At 37.9% G+C, this 18807-nt stretch overlaps 2 protein-coding genes across 2 annotated transcripts in view; both read right to left on the bottom strand.

The window, feature by feature from the left end:
* The window catches only part of LOC308655503 (rho GTPase-activating protein 29-like), a gene marked incomplete at both ends in the record, with an annotated part of 99342 nt that overhangs the window by 54424 nt on the left and 26111 nt on the right, over positions 1–18807 (bottom strand). The window contains 6 exon segments of the mRNA XM_081305597.1: positions 2861–2969; positions 3091–3406; positions 6142–6374; positions 9464–9601; positions 9872–10060; positions 10759–10898. Of these exon segments, the coding sequence (XP_081161723.1) occupies positions 2861–2969; positions 3091–3406; positions 6142–6374; positions 9464–9601; positions 9872–10060; positions 10759–10898 (1125 nt within the window).
* On the bottom strand, positions 15266–16019 carry LOC308655610 (mitochondrial fission 1 protein-like). Its single transcript, XM_081305662.1, has one exon. The coding sequence runs from the start codon at positions 15947–15949 to the stop codon at positions 15491–15493; it is 459 nt and encodes a 152-aa protein (XP_081161788.1). The 5' UTR covers positions 15950–16019; the 3' UTR covers positions 15266–15490.

The raw sequence follows: 18807 nt of genomic DNA, 5'->3' as shown, positions 1-18807 counted from the left end.
TAAAATGTTGTCCCGAGATGGGGCTGCAGTATTCTGGGTGCTCTTGCAGGAGCAAGATGGTGAGAATGAGAGGACAGTCTCACTGGTGACTCTCTTGCTGAACTGGCTGGTGTGTTGGGCTGTGTGGCACCGTTGGAATGGTCACCACTAACCTTGATGCTCATTGTCACTTTTTCCTGGAGTACACTTGGCACAATCACTGCACTCCTGCCAGTTAAGTTCTTTGGTTCACATTGTTGTTCCTGAGTTTTCTGTGGAATCTGCAGATCAAAACCATTAATTTTGGAGCCAACAGTAGTAGAGGTATCTTTTCTATTAAGTCCTTCAAAGGTAAGATTCTGGCAAAACTTGTCTGAATTGACATTTCCCACATTTCTGCTGTTTTTCTCATTAGGAGAGCTTGCAAGATGGAACCTATCTACAGGCAAACAGCAACATCTGATCTTGGGGCTTGGCATAGGCCTCTGTATATCATTTGTTGTCACATCAGATTTCAGACTAAGTGGTTTCATGGTTTTACCCATATTGTCCATCTTTTGTGATGATGATTCAAGTTCTTTGTGATCTGAAAAAGAAGAGATTTTTTTTTAACTTCATGAAGCTTGGTTAATAAGGAAGTGTGGTTATTTATGAATGGGCATTCTCTCAAACAACAGAGTCTTACATATTTTTTCTAACATTATTTTCTCAGTCAACTATGCAGAGGAATTAAAAATCCATACAATATTAAAGGCACATTTTTAATTAAAGCATTACTTTTTCAAATTCACCTTAATAGAACAAATAGTCACAAAGCACATAAAATTAAAAAAAAACACTTCCTGTAATAACTTTTTTAAATATACTACCCATGAATGAATATTTTCTGTGTTAAGATTTTCCTGATTTCAACAGGCAGACAATGGTAACTCTAGAACAGTAACACTATTCTGTACACCAACAAATGCCATGTCCTGAATCCCAAGGAATTTGCCTGTCACTTAATCTGCTTTCCAGCTATGTTCTGTCCATACTGAGGGCAACACATCAAAGAGGGCTTGGATGCTCTCCCAGCTGATCCACTAATACATGGCAATATCCTCTGGACAAAGGAAGGTTGAAGAGCTGTCAAAATTGCCATTGTGCTACTGGTCCTGGAGACTCCAGATTTACCTCCTTCTCTTTCTCCTCTAGTCTGGTCCCAAGGTCCATTTTCTCACCTATAACTCTAGCATCTCCCACTCTGTCTTTGCTGCATGTACCCCAGAAGCTCCTGTTGCTAGAAAGGTGCAGCCATCTGGCCATGATCCCTGTCTCCCTGCAGAGAAACATCAGACAACTGTGTGCCTTGCCACTGGTCTGATGGCTTTCCAACAGCCTTGTTCATAGCCCACAGTCCTCATCCCTGCCACCTAGTCCTTCTCCCATATCCTTGGGCAGTGGTTTGCAGACAGGTGCACAGCAGCATCACTTGATGATGATCGCAGGTCATCATCTCATCTGACATCCTTCTTCACCTGAGGCTTCTGGCCTCTCTTTCCTGGTTCCCAGGCAGTGCTCATGTGATTTCCTATCCTGGACCCTTCTCCACATTGATAGAAGGGAGCTGAGCCATTGTGGTTGGATGGCAACCACCAGAACATATTTACAGTCCTGCAGAACTTCTAGCACCACTTCTAGCTGGCTGGGTGATGTCACAGCTCCTGCTCAAGTACTGCCCTGGGCAAGCCTAGTGCACTAGCTCTACCTGCCTTCTTCTTTCAAGACAAACTCCTATGTGGAGATATGTTGGCATGTGGTGTTAATGATCTTCTAAAGAAAAGGCTCAGAATTACCTGGTATGTAAGGAATATTTCAAATATTTTAAAATTATTTATTGTTATTAGTATACCTATCTGGGAATCAAATTTCATTGGACAGTGAAACAAGGTTCCATTTAGGAATGAGACAGGATGAGGTTCAAATCCTGAATCAACAATAATTTAGGGACATGACCCTTGGCATTATTTACCTTCTTCAGACTGTTAGCTATGGCTTAAATGAGGCCAAGATTCATAGCACAGAAGTGCTAATAAGATCAAATCAGATAAATGGAATAAGTGATTCCAGTGCTTTTCTTTGCAGAGAGGTAATGGACTGTCTTTGTTTTCAGACTTTCTCAGGCTACGCTCATTGATATTTCATTAATTTAATATATCAAATTTAACATTTATGACTATGTATTGAAAAATTCGGATTCAGCTCTACTAAAGCAGTAAGGAATGAAAGGTTTTCAACCCCCTTACCAGAAACCATTCACTGAAATAAAACAATCAAAAAACAGAGAACAAAAAGACTGGAGCCAAGAAAATGGAAGACATGTGTGCTTAATGTGCTAAAGTTAGGCCACAGGTAAAGGGACATCAAAAAACTTTAGGAATCTATTTTTTTTGAGTTTCAGGAGTCCAGCTTTTTTCTGTTTTGACTTTAATTGATGACAAAGAAGTAAAGGTGAAAACAAATCTCAGAAAGTGAACAAAAATAATTTATGAATTTCAAGATATCTTTTTACAAGGAAGAAAAAAAACCATGATATTCATTTAAATGACATTCACTAAACTTTCTCAATGGCTAGAAAAGTTAGATAATAAAACCTTGAAGTTTGAACTTACCTCAACTAAACTAACCTTTTTTTTAAAGGATGAGTATTGTAGATGGACACAATATTTTTATCTTCATTTATTTGTTTTATATGGTACTGAGGATCCAACTCATGGCCTCACACATGCCGAGGCAAGTGTTTTACCACTGAGCTACAAGCCCAGCCCTCACCTTGGTTTTTAATCATGACTTCTTGGCAAGGTTTGAAATATGCAAAAATATATGTTACATGACCACTCACCAATGAGACATGCATCCCTTTTTTCCAATGCATTTTGCTTGCATTCTGATTCCTCAAATGATGTAGCCAATTCATAATTTTTAATTTCAATATCTGCAGTGTGAATATCCTATTGATACAAGAAAAGTTTTAAACTAAAAGCAAAACACATCTCAAACAGTTCAAAGATTATTAACTTGTTAACATAAACATCACAAATTTAATCCAATTCTGTAATGGTCAAAACTCACTTGCTTTGTAGAAAAATATTGTGACTTTGTGGAATGTTCTGTTGATATTACGGCTTTGGAAGGAGGGCTTATATCCACCTGACGTGCAACAACGTCAGTATTAGATGAAACATTTTGTGGCTCTAGGGACCCATCGAAGATCATCTGTGCATTGGTAACGAGGAACTCTACTAACAGGGCCTGATTGGCATAGGCGACAAGAGAGGAGGAGATGGTACCAGGAGTGGTTGTAGGCCTGGGCCTCATAAGACAGGGTCCAAATACCACCCCCAAGTTTTTTGAGTTCATCAGGTTCTCTTCAGAATGGTCTACAACCCTGAAAAGAAGAACACATAAAGTGTATGAGATTTGCCTAATAGAGGTCCTTAATGGTAGTTTACTATGACTTGAGAAGGTTGGAGAAAACTCGGGCTATAGAAGTCTACAAAACGTTTGTCAAGGGTCAAGTTAGGTAGGTCTAGGGAAAGAATCCTTTGTTTCATCATGATACTTACCACACACCAAACTGAGTTTCAGAGTACTATATTAGGATAAAATGCATGTAAGTAGAAGGAACTACTGAACTCAGTAGCAGAAGGAAGAAAAACACCTCTAAAAATTGCTCCATCATTGTATGTCGGATACACTCCCCATTTCTTATACTGGAAACTGGCACTGTCAATTTCTCTCTCACTGCCCAGTTAGTTTTCTTTTTTAAAAAAATAATTTTTACCTAGACATGGACACAATACCTTTATTTTATTTATTTATTTATTCTTATGCAGTGCTGAGTATCAAACCCAGTGTCTCACATGTGCTAGGCAAGTGTTCTATCACTAGACACACTCCCAGCTGCCCACAGCTAGTTTTCTAGCCTAGATGATTCTCTCTCCTGAACATCTCTCTGTTCTGTTGCCACTATCAATGTTCTGGTTTTACTTCAAACACTCTCAGCTTGTTATTTGTATGACTATCCAAATAAATCTCTCTCTGCCTGGTTTAGCTATCAGGATGATACTAGATTCATCTATGGGTGAAAAAGCTGTGATATATATATATATAGTGAATGGGGTAGTTTTGCTATTTGTCTTTCAGAGGATTCATCACTGATGTATAGAAATGCATTTGATTTATGGGTATTAATTTTATATCCTGCTACTTTGCCAAATTCATTTATTATTCTAGAAGTTTTCTGGTGGAGTTTTTTTGATCCTCCAAGTATAAAATTATGTCGTTGGCAAAGAATGGTAATTTAAGTTCTTCTTTTCCTATTTGTATTCCCTTGAATTTCTTTCATCTAATTGCTCTGGCTAGAGTGGCAAGCATTATGTTGAACAATTTTTAGATGGAATGCTTCCAATTTTTCTTCATTTAGAATGATGTTAACCTTAGGTTTAGCATAGAGAGCTTTCACTATGTTGAGGTATATTGCTACTACCCCTAGTTTTTCTAATATTTTTAACATGAAAAGGTACTGTATTTTGTCAAATGCTTTCTCTGCATCAATTGGTATAATCATAGGTTTCTTCTCTTTAAGTTTATTGATGTGATGAATTACATTTATTGATTTTTGTATGTTGAACCAACCTTGAAACCCTGGAATACACAACTTGATCATGGTGCATTGTTTTTTTTTAATATGTTTTTGTATGTGATTTGCCAGAATTTTATTGAGAATTTTTGCATCTATGTTCATCAGGTAGATATGGATCTGAAATTTTCTTTCCTTGATGTGTCTCTGGCTGGTTTCAGTATCAGGGTGACACTAGCTTCACAGAATGAGTTTGGAAGGGTTTCCTCCTTTTCTATTTCATGGAATAATTTGAAGCCCTTCAAGATATGAATAGTTAAAAAAAACTGTGGTATATATACACAATGGACTATTACTCAGAATCACAAGAGAATAATATAATGGCATTTATAGGTAAAAGGATGGAGTTGGTGAATATCATGAAGTAAGCAAATCCCCCAAAATCAAAGGACAAAATTCTCTCTGATAAATAAATGTTGATACATAATTGGGTCTCTGGGGATGGAGGAACATTGATTGGGCTCAGGAGAGGGAAGGAAGAGGAAGGGTACGGGGTAGGAAAGATGGTGGAATGAGACAAACATCATTACCCTAAGTACATGTATGATGGCACACGTGGTATGACTCTACATCATGTACAGAGAAAAGAAAATTTGTGCTCCATTTGTGTACAATGGATTGAAAAGCATTCTGCTGTCATGTATAACTGATTTGAACTACTAAAATTTTTTTAATTTTTTATTTTAATTATTTCTTTGTATGTGGGGCTGAGGTTCAAACCCAGGGCCTTGCACATGCTCTACTGCTGAGCCAAAATTCCAGCCACAAAAAATAAATTAAAAAAAATTTAAAAAGGAGATCTTAATTGTTGTCAGAAAGGTCTAGCAGGCAAATCTGAATATGTGAAATTTCTGATTCCAAGTTCTTTAGTGGGTATAGAAACAACATTAGTTGACCAACTAATCTGCCAGGTAGGTAAAATTTTTTATCAAGTCTCTAGGAAGGGTAGCACAGTTCCTGCTACTGCTGGCTATATTGTAGCCTAATGAAATCAAATTTTCTAAATGCAAAATGCTTTCTTGTGTCTCCATGTCTGTTTCTCTCTGTCTCGTATGCTCTTCTGCACGTTCACTACCAAATCACCACTCAGTTCTTAAAATCAGACACAAGGCCTTTTGCCTCTTCTGCTCTATTCCTACCCCCAAAACTTCCTCTGCATGCCTACAAGCTGTGCACAGCTACTAGAAAAGGATGATGGTGAACTGTGGTTATATACAGATCTGTACCCCAAGAGGATAAGCCCACAAATAGCAGAAACCCTATACTTCCATCCTAGTTTCCCCAGCCAGAGCCTCGCACACAGGAAGCACCTGAGGGAACCATGTTTGCTGCATGAACATGTATTCAGTGTCTCCCTCTCCCAACACATAATAAAAACATCCTAAAAATCATTTTGAAAATCATAACACAACAATATAAATGTACTGAATACTATTGCCCTGTTCAATTAAAAATGGCTAAGATGGTATAAAAATTCTTACCTCCTAAGATGGATGATAAGGTAATGTAGAGTGTTAAAATTGGACGGTGGCAATTTTCTTAGAAGGTCCTTGGTTTTGAGAATAATTTGGTTGATTTCCGTACACATATTTGGAGATGTGTTGTCTTCAGAGTTGTCCCTTTTGGTGTCCTGTTCTTGGTTAATATGTTGGATGACATTTGCAAGCTCCATAAATTCCTGGTACCATTGGAATAAAACCAATGGTTCTGGTAGCTAAAGAAACAAAATTATATTAAAAATACCTTTGGGTTGAGGTTGTGGCTCAGAGGTAGAGTGTTTGCCTAGCACATGCGGGGACCTGGGTTTGATCCTCAGCACCACATAAAAATTAATAAACAAAATAAAGGTATTGCATCTCGCTACAACCCAAAAATAAATATTTTGAAAAAATCTTCTGCCCGTTTTCTTTGTTAAAGTCAACTATAAGTGAGAATTGCTCAAATAATTTAGCATGTCCCTTTAGATTAACAAAATTTTCTAAAGTCAATCTGTATTTATTGATATCTTTTTCAGTACTGGAGATTGAACCTAGGACCTCAAGCATGCTATGCAAGCACTCTAGTACTCAGCTTCATCCCTTCCCATAAAATAAAATATCTATGTTTGGTAGAGAAGTGACTTAGAAAGCAAATAAAAATCTTGACTATAAATTATATTTATGTTAATAACAAATTAATAGATAATGAGTGAAATTCTAAACTTTAAATGAAGTTTAAGCTTTAAGCTTCATTATGGGATTTTAAAACTCTTCATCTCTATCCTAAACACATTATATTCACATCTGCCCCCCAAATAGCATAATCTTCAGCTGTTTTACTGGAACAAACATAGAATAGTGAACAAAATCTATAAAATGAATCAGAAACCCATGGATTTTATGAGTAAGGGGTAAAAATATCAAAGTGCTAAAGGGCACAGATTTTACTTGGGCAAGAATGAAGATCAGCACAAGATAATATGACCTACAAAAACATACTGTCAACATCTCATGAAACTTTAAAACAGGCTGATTTGCCATGAATAGATCAAAAGAAGTAGTTCTTACAACAAATATCCACTGCCATAATGAATTTCAATGTTTCTACTGATCTACAATAGAAAATTCAGTGAACAGTTAGCTACCTGATGTCCTATAATATCTGTGGGAAGTTAAGGTGTTGCCTTGTGATCAGTTTCTATCTTCACCACTCTGGGATCTGAGGCAAGTCACATCACCTCTTGGAGCTTTAGGTCAATGAGTCAGATAAAGGCTACTCTCTAACACTATTGCAAGAATTGAGCACACTTTCCCAAATGAAAGTCTTAGACATACAAAATTCCTCAACAGAATGCAAGTTGATTGTATTGGACCCAATTCATCTCCTCTCCCTGACTGACTAAACAAGGTTAAGGATGACACATTATGAGACTTCCAGTCATTCAAAGGTATCAACCTCCATTTCTCAGTTGAGGGGTCTGTAGAATGTGATTAAAGGGTTATCAATGCTTTCCTGGGCTAACTTTGTAAATCCAGCAATTTATACTTAATTTCTTTCCCTCCTGCAATTCCACTAAAATACAGTAGGCTCATAAGGACTAGGAAAATAGAGAAAACAAAAAGCAACAATTCACAAGTAGAAGAGCAGATGAATAAGTCCTGATGCAGCATTTCCAAGAGAACTGACCCTTTGTCACTCAACATGATTTTCAGAATCCTAAAGGGATGTGGACAATCACTACCAGGTCCTCTGATCTTGGCTTAGGTTGCAGGTGAGCCAGCTGAGAAAGCTTAGCTCTCTATAGAATCCTGTCTCCACTCCATGTACTAGAGCAATCTCCTTTCTAAAACTCTGGAAAATTTTTCTCTGGGCAATGGGATACAGAGGCTCTCTGAATCAAGGCAATGCCAAACATAAGGAACAGAGAAGTAACTGTCTTCAAATGGGGATATGTTGGCTATATGCACACTGAAAGCACAGCTCCTACAGTCTTAGTAACCCTGGCTCCCACAGTATTGGTACTGTATCTCTAGGCAAGGAAAAAACCCTTTCCTGGGGAACTGGGGTTGTGGCTCAGTGGTAGTGCACTCATCTGGCATGTGTGAGGCGCTAGGTGTGATCCTCAGCACCACATAAAAATAAATAAATTAATTAAAAGTATTGTGTCCATCAAAATTAACAAAAATGCCATCCCAGGAGGACCACACCAGTGCCAGAACAGGGAACTAGAGACATGTAGTTAGGCATATACCAAACAGTCCACCTAGACCACTTTATAGTAAAGTTCAAAGTTTTTAAAAAGCCTTGATGTGTGTTCAAGTGCTTCCAAAGTGATTTCAAGCCCAAACTCATGTAACTAGACACCATGAAAGACAAAAATCAAAATGGGTAGATAAAGAACAAATTGAAGGTGTAAAATGATGCTGTCAATATGCTGGCAACTAGTCAGATATGGTGAAAGAGCACTGGAAATGCAACTGATCTAAATTGAGATGTGCTCTAAATGAAAAATAGATACCATATTTCAAAGAAGAAGAGCTGCAATACAAATAAATAAATAAGCAAAATACCTCATAATTTGAAAAACTAGATATTCAAAATGTTAAATGATATATTAAAATTCGCTTCACTTTATTTTTAATTTTTATGTTGCTATAGAAAATTTAATGTTATATATGAGGGTCACATTGTATTTCTACAAAGGTTAGAGGCCAAATAGAGAAAAGAACCCTTAATGAGAAAAATCTATGAATATCCACAATAAAAGAGAATCATATAATCATTTAAAAAATGTTATCAAAAGAATAGAAAATCAGACTTCTTGAATATTAAAACATGATCTCACAAATGGAGTAATTTACTTATTCAAGAAGAAAAAGACAAGGAAATGTCTTAGAAAGTTTTTGAAGAAAAAAAGAACAATAAAGAAAAGGTAAGGGAACTGGAGAACAAGTATGCTTGCCAAGCAAGTGCAAGACCCTGAATTGTTAATCCCCATGAGTACAAATAACAAATTTATAAATATTTATATGTGTGTTTGTGTATGTGTACACACACACATCTCCAAACAAGAGCTTCAAGTACAAGGGTGGGAGAATGGCAATAAAAATCAAGAAAAGTTCCAAGAACTAAAGTGCTCACAACTGACGGAGCTCATGGAGTGGCCAGAATTCTGGATGGAAATATATCCACATCAAAGTACATCATTATAAAATCTTAGAATAATGAGGGGGGTGATGACATAGTCTATACCAATGAAAAATATGAAACATAAAATAATTTTGCTCTTTGCATTTGATGGTAGGTTTAGAATAAAACTTTAACCTGCTGAAGGTAAAATTTTAACACTTCACAGATATCGTGTGAAGAAAATTCGGACAGATCTACTAAATGCCTTCCGTTTTCCAGAGCTTGACATAGTATTGCGATTTTTGCCTTGTTGCCACTCACTCGATAAATTCCCTTGAAGAGAAAAGAAAAACAGAATGCAATATTTTACTTTAGTACAAAGGGCTAAATGCAGACATCTAGACAGAGTTGATGTATCTACTTCAATTTTATTAGTATTTAAAAAATACAAGTTGAAGTCAAATAAATTAACATTTTCCAAATAAATGTGAATAAATTTAGTTATTACAAATGGAGAGTGCTGATTTTCTTAAAGTCTCTTTTTCATTAAGACAAATCAAAAAGGCATTTATGTTTTTAGAGTTTTAAGAGTAAACAACATACTTGTAAACACAAGGCAGTCTTTTCAATTTCTAAAGTACACATTTTGATTATGAAAGGAATGCCATCTGGCTCCTTTTTGGCAACACAGGACAATTCTGCTCCAAATAAGTGCATTTTCCCCCGAAGTTTCTGATGTCCGCAAATGATGGTTAAGTTTGCCATGCATTTTTTATGGCAGACAAGAAGACACTATAAGAAAATGATATTTGAAAACTGATTGACTCACCTTAAAATTATTCACAACTAAGCAAAATACAGGCCGACTAATAACGACAAAAATATGTTAAAAAGTACTATTTGTGGTTTGTGAATTACATTTAACAGGAAAACAAAGAAGAAAACTATAGAAATAAACTGTGGGACTTTATTAAACATGTACTGGCAAGCCAGGTGTGATGGCATATGCCCATGATTCCAACTACTTGAGGGGTTGAAACAGGAATTTCACAAGTTGAAGGCCAGACCAATCTAGCAAGAAGCCATTTCAAAATACAATTTTAAGAAAGGGTAGATGGGCTGGGGATGTGGCTCAAGCGGTAATACTCTTGCCTGGTGTGCGCGGGGCGCTGGGTTCGATCCTCAGCACTACATAAAAATAAAATTTAAAAGAAGATATTGTGTCTACCAAAAACTGAAAAATAAATATTAAAAAAATCTCTCTCTCTCCTTCTCTCTCTCTCCCCCTCTCCTTCTCTCTTTCTCTTCTCTCTCTCTCTAAAAATATGGCATGTGCAAGACCCTGAATTTAGTTCCCAGGAGTACAAGCAACAAATGTATATATATTTAAATGTGTGTTTGTGTGTGGACACACACATCTCTAAATAAGTAAAATCGTAACAAAAAAGTAGATAGCAAAAGAAAAAATTGTGATTCCCAAAAGATCTTACCTCTTCGCATTTAAGACCTCTAAATATGAAAATGCGTTCACAGTATCGACATCTTGCTGGAAATCTCCATTTTCTGAACTTATGGGTGGCAGCTGCTTTTGCCATTAATGATTGCTGAAATGTTCCAAAGGAGCTCGGTCCTTACAACAGAAATGTTAGTATGTAAGAAGGGTAAAATGACAAAAACATGATATTGTACTTGGAATAATTTTTAGACTTTGAGATTACTTATATATTACAAAAGCTATTATTTTGCATTTCTAACATAAAAAGCATCTCATTTATTGATCTCTTATAAAACACATTTTTATGTACTTATGACAGTGGAATGCATTACAATTCATATTACACATATAGAGCACAATAGTTCACATCTCTAGTCATATACAAAGTATATTCATACCAATTAGTGTCTTCATACATGTATTTGGCATAATGATGACCTTCTCATTCCACCATCATTTCTAACCCCATGTTCTCTCCCTTCCCCTCCCACCCCTCTGCTCCAGAGTCCCCCCTTGTTCCCCCTCCCTACCCCACTATGAATCCGCCTCCTTATATCAGAGAGAACATTTGGCATTTGTTTCTTTGGGCTTGCCTAGCTTCACTGAGCATTATCTTCTCCAACACCATCCATTTATCTGAAAATGCCATGATTTTATTCTCTTTTATTGCTGAATATATAGGATTTTGGAAGAACCCTGCATGTTTTTATGCAGAAATTAACAAGTTGATTCTAAAGTTTATATGAAAATGTTAAAGATATAGGAGAGCTCAAACTGTGGGCTTTGGGACCGGAGCCTGGAGTCTCACCTGAACACAGAGTTCTGCTTGGTGTTCACAGCTCTGGTGGATTCTGTGAAAATCCGCTGGATGGAGTCCTGTCACATGCGCTGAGATGTTGTGTTTCCTCAAGGCAAGACCCGGAGGAGGAGAAGCCACCTGATAGCTTTCTCTGATTCAGGCACAGAGAAGCTAGAAACAGGATCTCCTCTACTCTGCCACCTTGGATCCCAGTCAACCGATTTCTGACAGAGATGCCAAAGTACTTCCGTGGTCTTTCAATAAATGGTGCTGAAATAACAGATATCCATAATGTGAGGGATGAACCTCAAACCTTATTTCAGTCAACTCTAAAATGAACAGGAACCACACACCTAAACATACAACCTAACACTATCCATCCTTGAATTCAAGGTTATAAAGGGCAGCTGCCTATTTTTATAAATAAAGAATGTTTTAGGAACACAGCCATGTTGATGTATTGTGTATAATTGCTCTTAAGGATTATTAAGTATAATGGTAGTAGAGATAAAAGACTGTACAGGTGTTGATAATTTTTGAAACTGAGGTTGTATACACAGAGTTCAAATACTCTTGGGCCTTCTTTCATGACTGTTTGAAATTTCCCATGATAAAAACTTGTTTTTCTTTTTTTAGTCTACCTTCAGATCTACTCTGGGCTATCTCAAGATCATCCCCGTAAGCTCCATCACTCTCCTTCCCATTTCTCTCCAGCAAGGCTCAACGAATCCTAGAGTCCCCTGAATGTCCTGTGGAAGCCAGCCATTCATTCTAACATGCTAAGCACAGATGTGACATCATGGTGGTACTTAATGAATATTAGAGAAATATAAGTAAAATTATGGAAGGTTCTGTCTACATACACCCTGAAGTTGAAACTGAACTTACCCTTCCCTAACACTTCTATAAACATGTTAATTAGTTCCTACTTCTTCCTTTCAAAGGAAGAATATGGGACTAGACTGTAGTTCAGTGGTGGAGTGCTTGCCTAGCATGCCTGAAGCCCTGGTTCAATATGTAACACCACAACAAATAAAATAAAAAGGAAGACTGTGACATTTGAAAACTTTCTCAGCAATACATCCTGAAACTTTCTTCAAGAAAAATAAAACTCTTATCAAGGGAGGCATTATTGCTGAATATCTGCTCTATGAGCAAGGTGGCTCATTTCCTTATCACGTAATAATAAAGACAATTAATAAAACACATACCACTTTCCACAGAAAAGACCAGAATGTGCTCCCAACCTTTATCAATCCCCTGGATTCTTTACACACATGAATTATCTTTATGTGTGTGGCTCATCACCATGATGAAAGTGAGTGGGAAATTAAAAAGAAACAGCAAACCAACTACTCTTCAGAGCTATTGTCTGTGACTTGTTGTCTCAAATCAAGTGGTTCTGGCTTGATTTGAGACACCTGCACATTCTGGCCACCTACAGAGCTTTCTTTCAGATTCCTCAATGGCTCAGAGCACATGGCTGCACTGTCAAAGCAGTGAGATCCTGGTAGACATTAGAGATAACCAGCAATTCTGTGCAGAAAGCCTCCCCAATTCTGTGCTTATTAAAGTTACCTTTCACTTTCAAACTCACACAAAAATATCACTTCATTCCCTCCATTGAAAATAATCATTCCTTTGGCTCTAGTATTTGTTATTGCATTCTGCCACTCATTAAATGGAAAGGTTCTACAGGGAGTCTGTCTAGCATAAAGTGACACCCTGCTAAATTTTCAGAGTTAATGGTGAATAAATTATGATGGACAAGCATCAGAATTCTTCCAGAATCCCTTCTGGGAATCATCTTTGTTCAATGGTAGTACTAACCCCCTGGGACCAAGAGCAGTTGTAAAGGCCCACATTCCTAGGTCAAGGACTTTTGCAGGTGGGAGGTGAAGGGGATGATAATTGAGAAGTTGTTCTATTTTCGGGAGGTGGAGTGGGCTGGTGTTACCCTACGTTCACTGAATAGTGATTCCTCAACTCAGCTAAACTTCCATATCCTGCCAACTTGGGGGTTGAAACTTTTCTACCTGGGCCCATCGGGCTTTCTTCAAATTCAGTCTGAAAGGTTTTATCAAAATCATGAGACCAGAGCTATAGGTATTGTCAACCTAATGAGGCTTAAGTGTCACTGTTCCTCACTTGCACAGTTCTAACAATGAAGTAGCATTTCTAAGTTGGCATTTCTGGCAAACTGCTTAAAGAACTCACTGCAGGGAAAAGGATCTAAATCTCAAAGACACACATGTATAATGTGCTGTGATTTATTTACTCATCCTAAATACTCACCTTCACATCTAATTTTGAATTATTTTTCATGAAGAGGGAGACCCCTACACCCAAACTCAATAAGGAGGTGAAGTGAACCCAAAGAAGAAAAGAACAAAACTGATATAGAACAAAAGCTGCCTGCTGTTTAGAAATGGTCTTGGAATATTCACAAAACACCTAACACTCCTCCCTTCCCCCAAAAGATCCAAAGAACTCAGTGGATGTCAAAGATCCAAATGACTCAGTGTGGAACCCTCTCCTTGGTCTCCAAGGCAGGGACAGTAGTGAAAAAGTGAAATAAACCAGCACCTGTCTGACTCAAAGAAAAGGACAGTCCTGGTCCACTTGGTTTCCACAGAAGGGGGGCGACCTTTGGAACACCAGATTTTTATCACCCACAGGGTCTTGGGGTATCCTGGCCACATACTCACAGGGACATACTCTCCTTGTAGCAGTTGGGATCTCCCAGCTTATCAATTCCAATTTACACCCTAACTTTGTGTGCTAAGGTCATGGTTGAAAAATGGTGAATGGAAACAGAAGGGACAGTAATAAGGAAAGGACAGAGAAGAGGTAGGATAGAGAGGCAACAGAGGGGGCACTCAGAAAGAAAGGCAAGGAGAGTGTCCCTGCACCTTTAGACCCCTCTCCCCTCCCCAAAGTAGTCATCAACCAAGGCCTAGATGAGGTGAAGTGGGTAAAGAAAAAGTAAAAAGGGAACAGCACTTGTTAGTTTCTTTACCTAGGTACTCATCAGAATGAAATTTCAGGAAATGTCACAACACTTACAAAAAGATCCCAGTGGGAAAGACGATTGTGAAGACCCGAAAACCAAGAAGGAAAAGTCAAGTTAACCCGTGAGTATCCTGAGTATCACGAGTATGGCTCTGGTCCGCAGCTGCCTCAGCGACGTCCTCCTGCTCCAACTGCTCACTGATCACCAAGGACCACAGTGTTCCGGTTCCCATAGTGCCCGCTCCTGACGTCTACCGCTGGTGGGCGCCCATCCCAAGGTTCCATCCTTCTGGAAGACCCCGCCCCGCCCGCAGCCGCCTCCCCTCTGGGACCACCGCATGACCCTGTGGCCGCCCTGACCCTGGATGGCAACTGGTCAGCAGCCATCTCTGCAGTCCCCAGCCCAATGCAGCCCCAGAGCGACCACCGCCATCCCACACTCATCCCCGTGCTTCCTCCAGTCTCCAGGACTCAATCTCCCGCTAAATGCATGGCAAGAGAGGGCCAGAGCTCCCTGCCTCCATCCCCACGCATGGCCCTTGGATGCCCTATCAAGCCACCTCCAAGACTACCCTGGCCACATAAGCCCCTCCCTGCCATGCACTGCCAAGTCCCCCAGAGACCAGCCACTGGCCAGAGCTGGGGGGGGGGGGCGAACCAGGGCCAGCTTCATTTTATATAAAAAACTTCATTTTTTTTTTTCCCAAGCCACAGCCCAGCTTTATTTACACTCACACATGGCACATGACTTGGGGCTACACAACAGGTCTGGGGAGACAGAGGTTGAAGGCCACAGAGGACAATGACGAGGATGTGAGGGAAGAACAGGGAAGGCCCGTAAGGATGGCGGGACCCTGCTCTGAGTGTCCACCATAGCTCCCGAGTGCCCTGGGCAGAGGAGCAGGCATGCTCTCCTTCAGGATTTGGACTTGGACACGGCCAGCCCGATGAGTCCAGCCAGTCCTGCCACGCCCAGGGCCACGCCTCCAACGATGGCCATGCCCACTAGTCCATCTTTCTTCATGGCCTTGTCGATGAGCCGCTCCAGCTCCCTGGCCTGGCTGTTCTGGGGCTCTGTCTGCAGCAGCCCGCGCACGTACCTCAGGGCCTTCTCATACTCCTTGAGCCGGTAGTTCCCCACAGCCAAGTAGAAGACATAATCCCGCTGCTCCTCTTTGCTCCCTTTGGGCAGTAGTTCCTCGAGTAGTGCAATGCCTTTCCGGATGTCCTCATTGTACTTGCTCCGCACCAGGCACCAGGCATACTCAAACTGCGTGCTTTTGGACACTGAGCCTGCCGCCTTCTCAGATTGAAATTTCTTTTCAAACTTCATTAGATCATCCACAGATACCAGCTCGTTCAGCACGGCCTCCATGGCCACTGCCCCCACAATCCTCACACCGGACTCTACTGTGCCACAGTCTCCATAGTCTAGTGGCAGGGGCAGAGAGAAAAACTTCATTTTATATAAAAGCATATAACATAAAACTTCATTTTATATAAAAGCATATATTGTAATATAAATATTATGTGTATTTTGTCATAACAATTATCAATGGTATATTTGCATATATATTATTATATATTCCTATATATACATTCATCACCAAGTTTAATAAGTGTATTCACGACTCACATTAAAACTTTCCCAAGTTCAAAACATATATATACACACACATATGTATTTATGTGTGTGTATATACATGTATTCTCATACATACTTTCACATGTACCTTTTCAGCCTTGTATTTGAATTTCTTATTCTGATTAATAGGCTATCAGTTGAACTAAAATAGCTTTGAACAACCAAAACATAAAAATTAGGAAGAATTGCAGCAAGCAAAAGCAAACAAACAAAAAACTAGATCAAACAAAAAATCCCAAACATTCTATGTTCTTACATAAAATTCAATGTTGTAATTATGTTAGTTCTTATTAAATGTACTTAGTGAAAAAGACTAATAGTTTTTGGATTTGAAAAATACATAAGAATAAAAGTTGGGAATATATAAGAAAATTCTGAAAAATGAAGAGTAGGGAATTGGTTAGAAAGTAAGGTGATAAGATAAAAACTAATAAATATTAAAACAAAAACTACAGTAGTTAAGTGAATGTGTAGGCAGATAACTTCAACAATAATCCCTAAATGTAGGTCCTACTATTAAAAAAAATCAATGACTGAAAAAAGGCATTACCATAAACATATTCAACTTGAATTTAGAGTGCAACAATTTTTAAAAAATCTAAGTGATTTTTACCTCATATCAGATATAACTGTTAAAAAACCCATAAGTCCAAAGGAAAATAGAAGGAATGTTTATTAAATTGTGTGTCTGATTAAAATTTGAAGGGAGAGAAGAGATAAGTAAAAATTAAAGATTTGATTAAAGAAAACTTAAAAGCCTTTGTGAGTTAAACAAAAAATTCTCCTAGCCAAAATAACAAAACCAAATATATTAGGAAAACAAATATCAGGAAAAAAGTTGGAGCTGGTGGGGATGTGACTTAAGCGGTAGTGCGCTCGCCTAGCATGCGTGTGGCCCGAGTTCCATCCTCAGCACCACATACAAACAAAGATGATGTGTCCGCTGAAAACTAAAAAATAAATATTGAAATTCTCTTTCTCTCTCTCTAAAAAAAAAAAAAACAAAAAAAAAAGTTGCAGCCAAAATGACAAGATTTCAATACTGCTTTATAATTTTATAATTCAAGACCCATACAAATAGAAAAAACAAAAACAACAAACCACTAAGCAAATTCCTTGAGTTCATTATATCAACACATTGAGGATTTAAATAAGTAAAGTTAGCAAGTTTGATAAGTTAACCTAAAACCATTTGATAGTTACAGGTTTAGATTTTTAGGTTAAGACCTTTTATCTGAAGATAAAGGTATATATCTGCATTAAAAAAATGAAGCAATACTACCTAAGGCAAAAGTTAAATATATCAATTTAGGTTATACATATACACACATATATATTATTCAGTAAAATAATATAAAAGTGACAAAATCTTTATTGGTTACTTCAGTAGAAACTATTTATGTATGTCTATTTGACATGTTGTATTTGCATTTAATAAGTTGAAAGGAAAATAAAAAGTTCATGGTATTGAAGACATACAAGAGGAGTGCATAGTTGCTAATAGATCTATTTATACATCAAGAGTTTAATTTGCTCCAAATTTTGACATGACTAATTAAATTATCAAATGTCTTAAAATTCTTCTTTCTCTGTCCCCACACATCCTATCAAAAAGGTAAGCACCCAAATAAGTAAGTACTTAATAGATGTCAAGTTAATTGGAAAATGATGTAATGAAATCAAAACACAGTCCTTTAGAAAACATTTTATTTTCTTGGCACACAGAGATATAAATGACATTTGCCCACGAGATACAGCAGCATAAGACTAATATCAGAATGGATTACAATTCATATTACAATACTGATACATATAAGTTTCATGTTTCCTAAATTACCTTTGAAAAGTTACTAAAATATCACAGCACACTGGTAAAAGTGGCAAGTTTCATTCTCATTTTGAAGGGTTCAGATTGATTTGGATTAATGAAAAACCAAGACACAACCATTGTCAAAATGTAATATAATAACAGCGTATCCAGTGTTGCACAGGAATGAAGCATTCTACATAAATGTTCTTCAGTCAAATGGCATTTATCCTTCTAAAGTCTAAAAGTGTTACTTTAACTACCATGGATGGAATAATGCAGAACATGCCTTCTTCATCTTCTTTGTCTTTTTCCCAATGTGTGTCTGTGTGTGTGTGGGGGAGGGGGGAGAGATGCAGGGGATCTAACCAAGGAGCCTTGCAAATTCTAAGCAAGCACTCTACTAGTGAGCTACATCCCTAGCTCACAACATGCCCTTTTAAACTTTAAAGCAGACCATGCATAATATGATAATGTTCTTTCATTAATACTCCTAATTAAGAATGCAATATCCGAAAGATTTACCAAGATGGGTATTTCCCCTACAGTAGATAAACTAGCATATCTATTTTTTAAAACATCAACTTGTTATTTATTTTTTTATTTAGTCACATTTAACGGTCAGCTGTCAGTTCTTGCTTTAGTTACATATGCAGGTTTTCTGTTACCTTTCTTATTTCCTGTATTGTTAGGGTAGAGCAGCATAGCTACATAAACCTTGGATGAACTAATAGTTCCCTCAAGGAAGGTCAGTCTCCCCCGCTCCCAGTACTGGGGATTG

The sequence above is a fragment of the Spermophilus citellus genome, assembly GCF_964194105.1.
Source record: "Spermophilus citellus genome assembly, chromosome: 9".
In the NCBI taxonomy this organism is placed as follows: domain Eukaryota; kingdom Metazoa; phylum Chordata; class Mammalia; order Rodentia; family Sciuridae; genus Spermophilus; species Spermophilus citellus.
The sequence above is the reverse complement of the archived record's forward strand: the minus strand, read 5'-3'. Positions and strand labels throughout refer to the sequence as shown.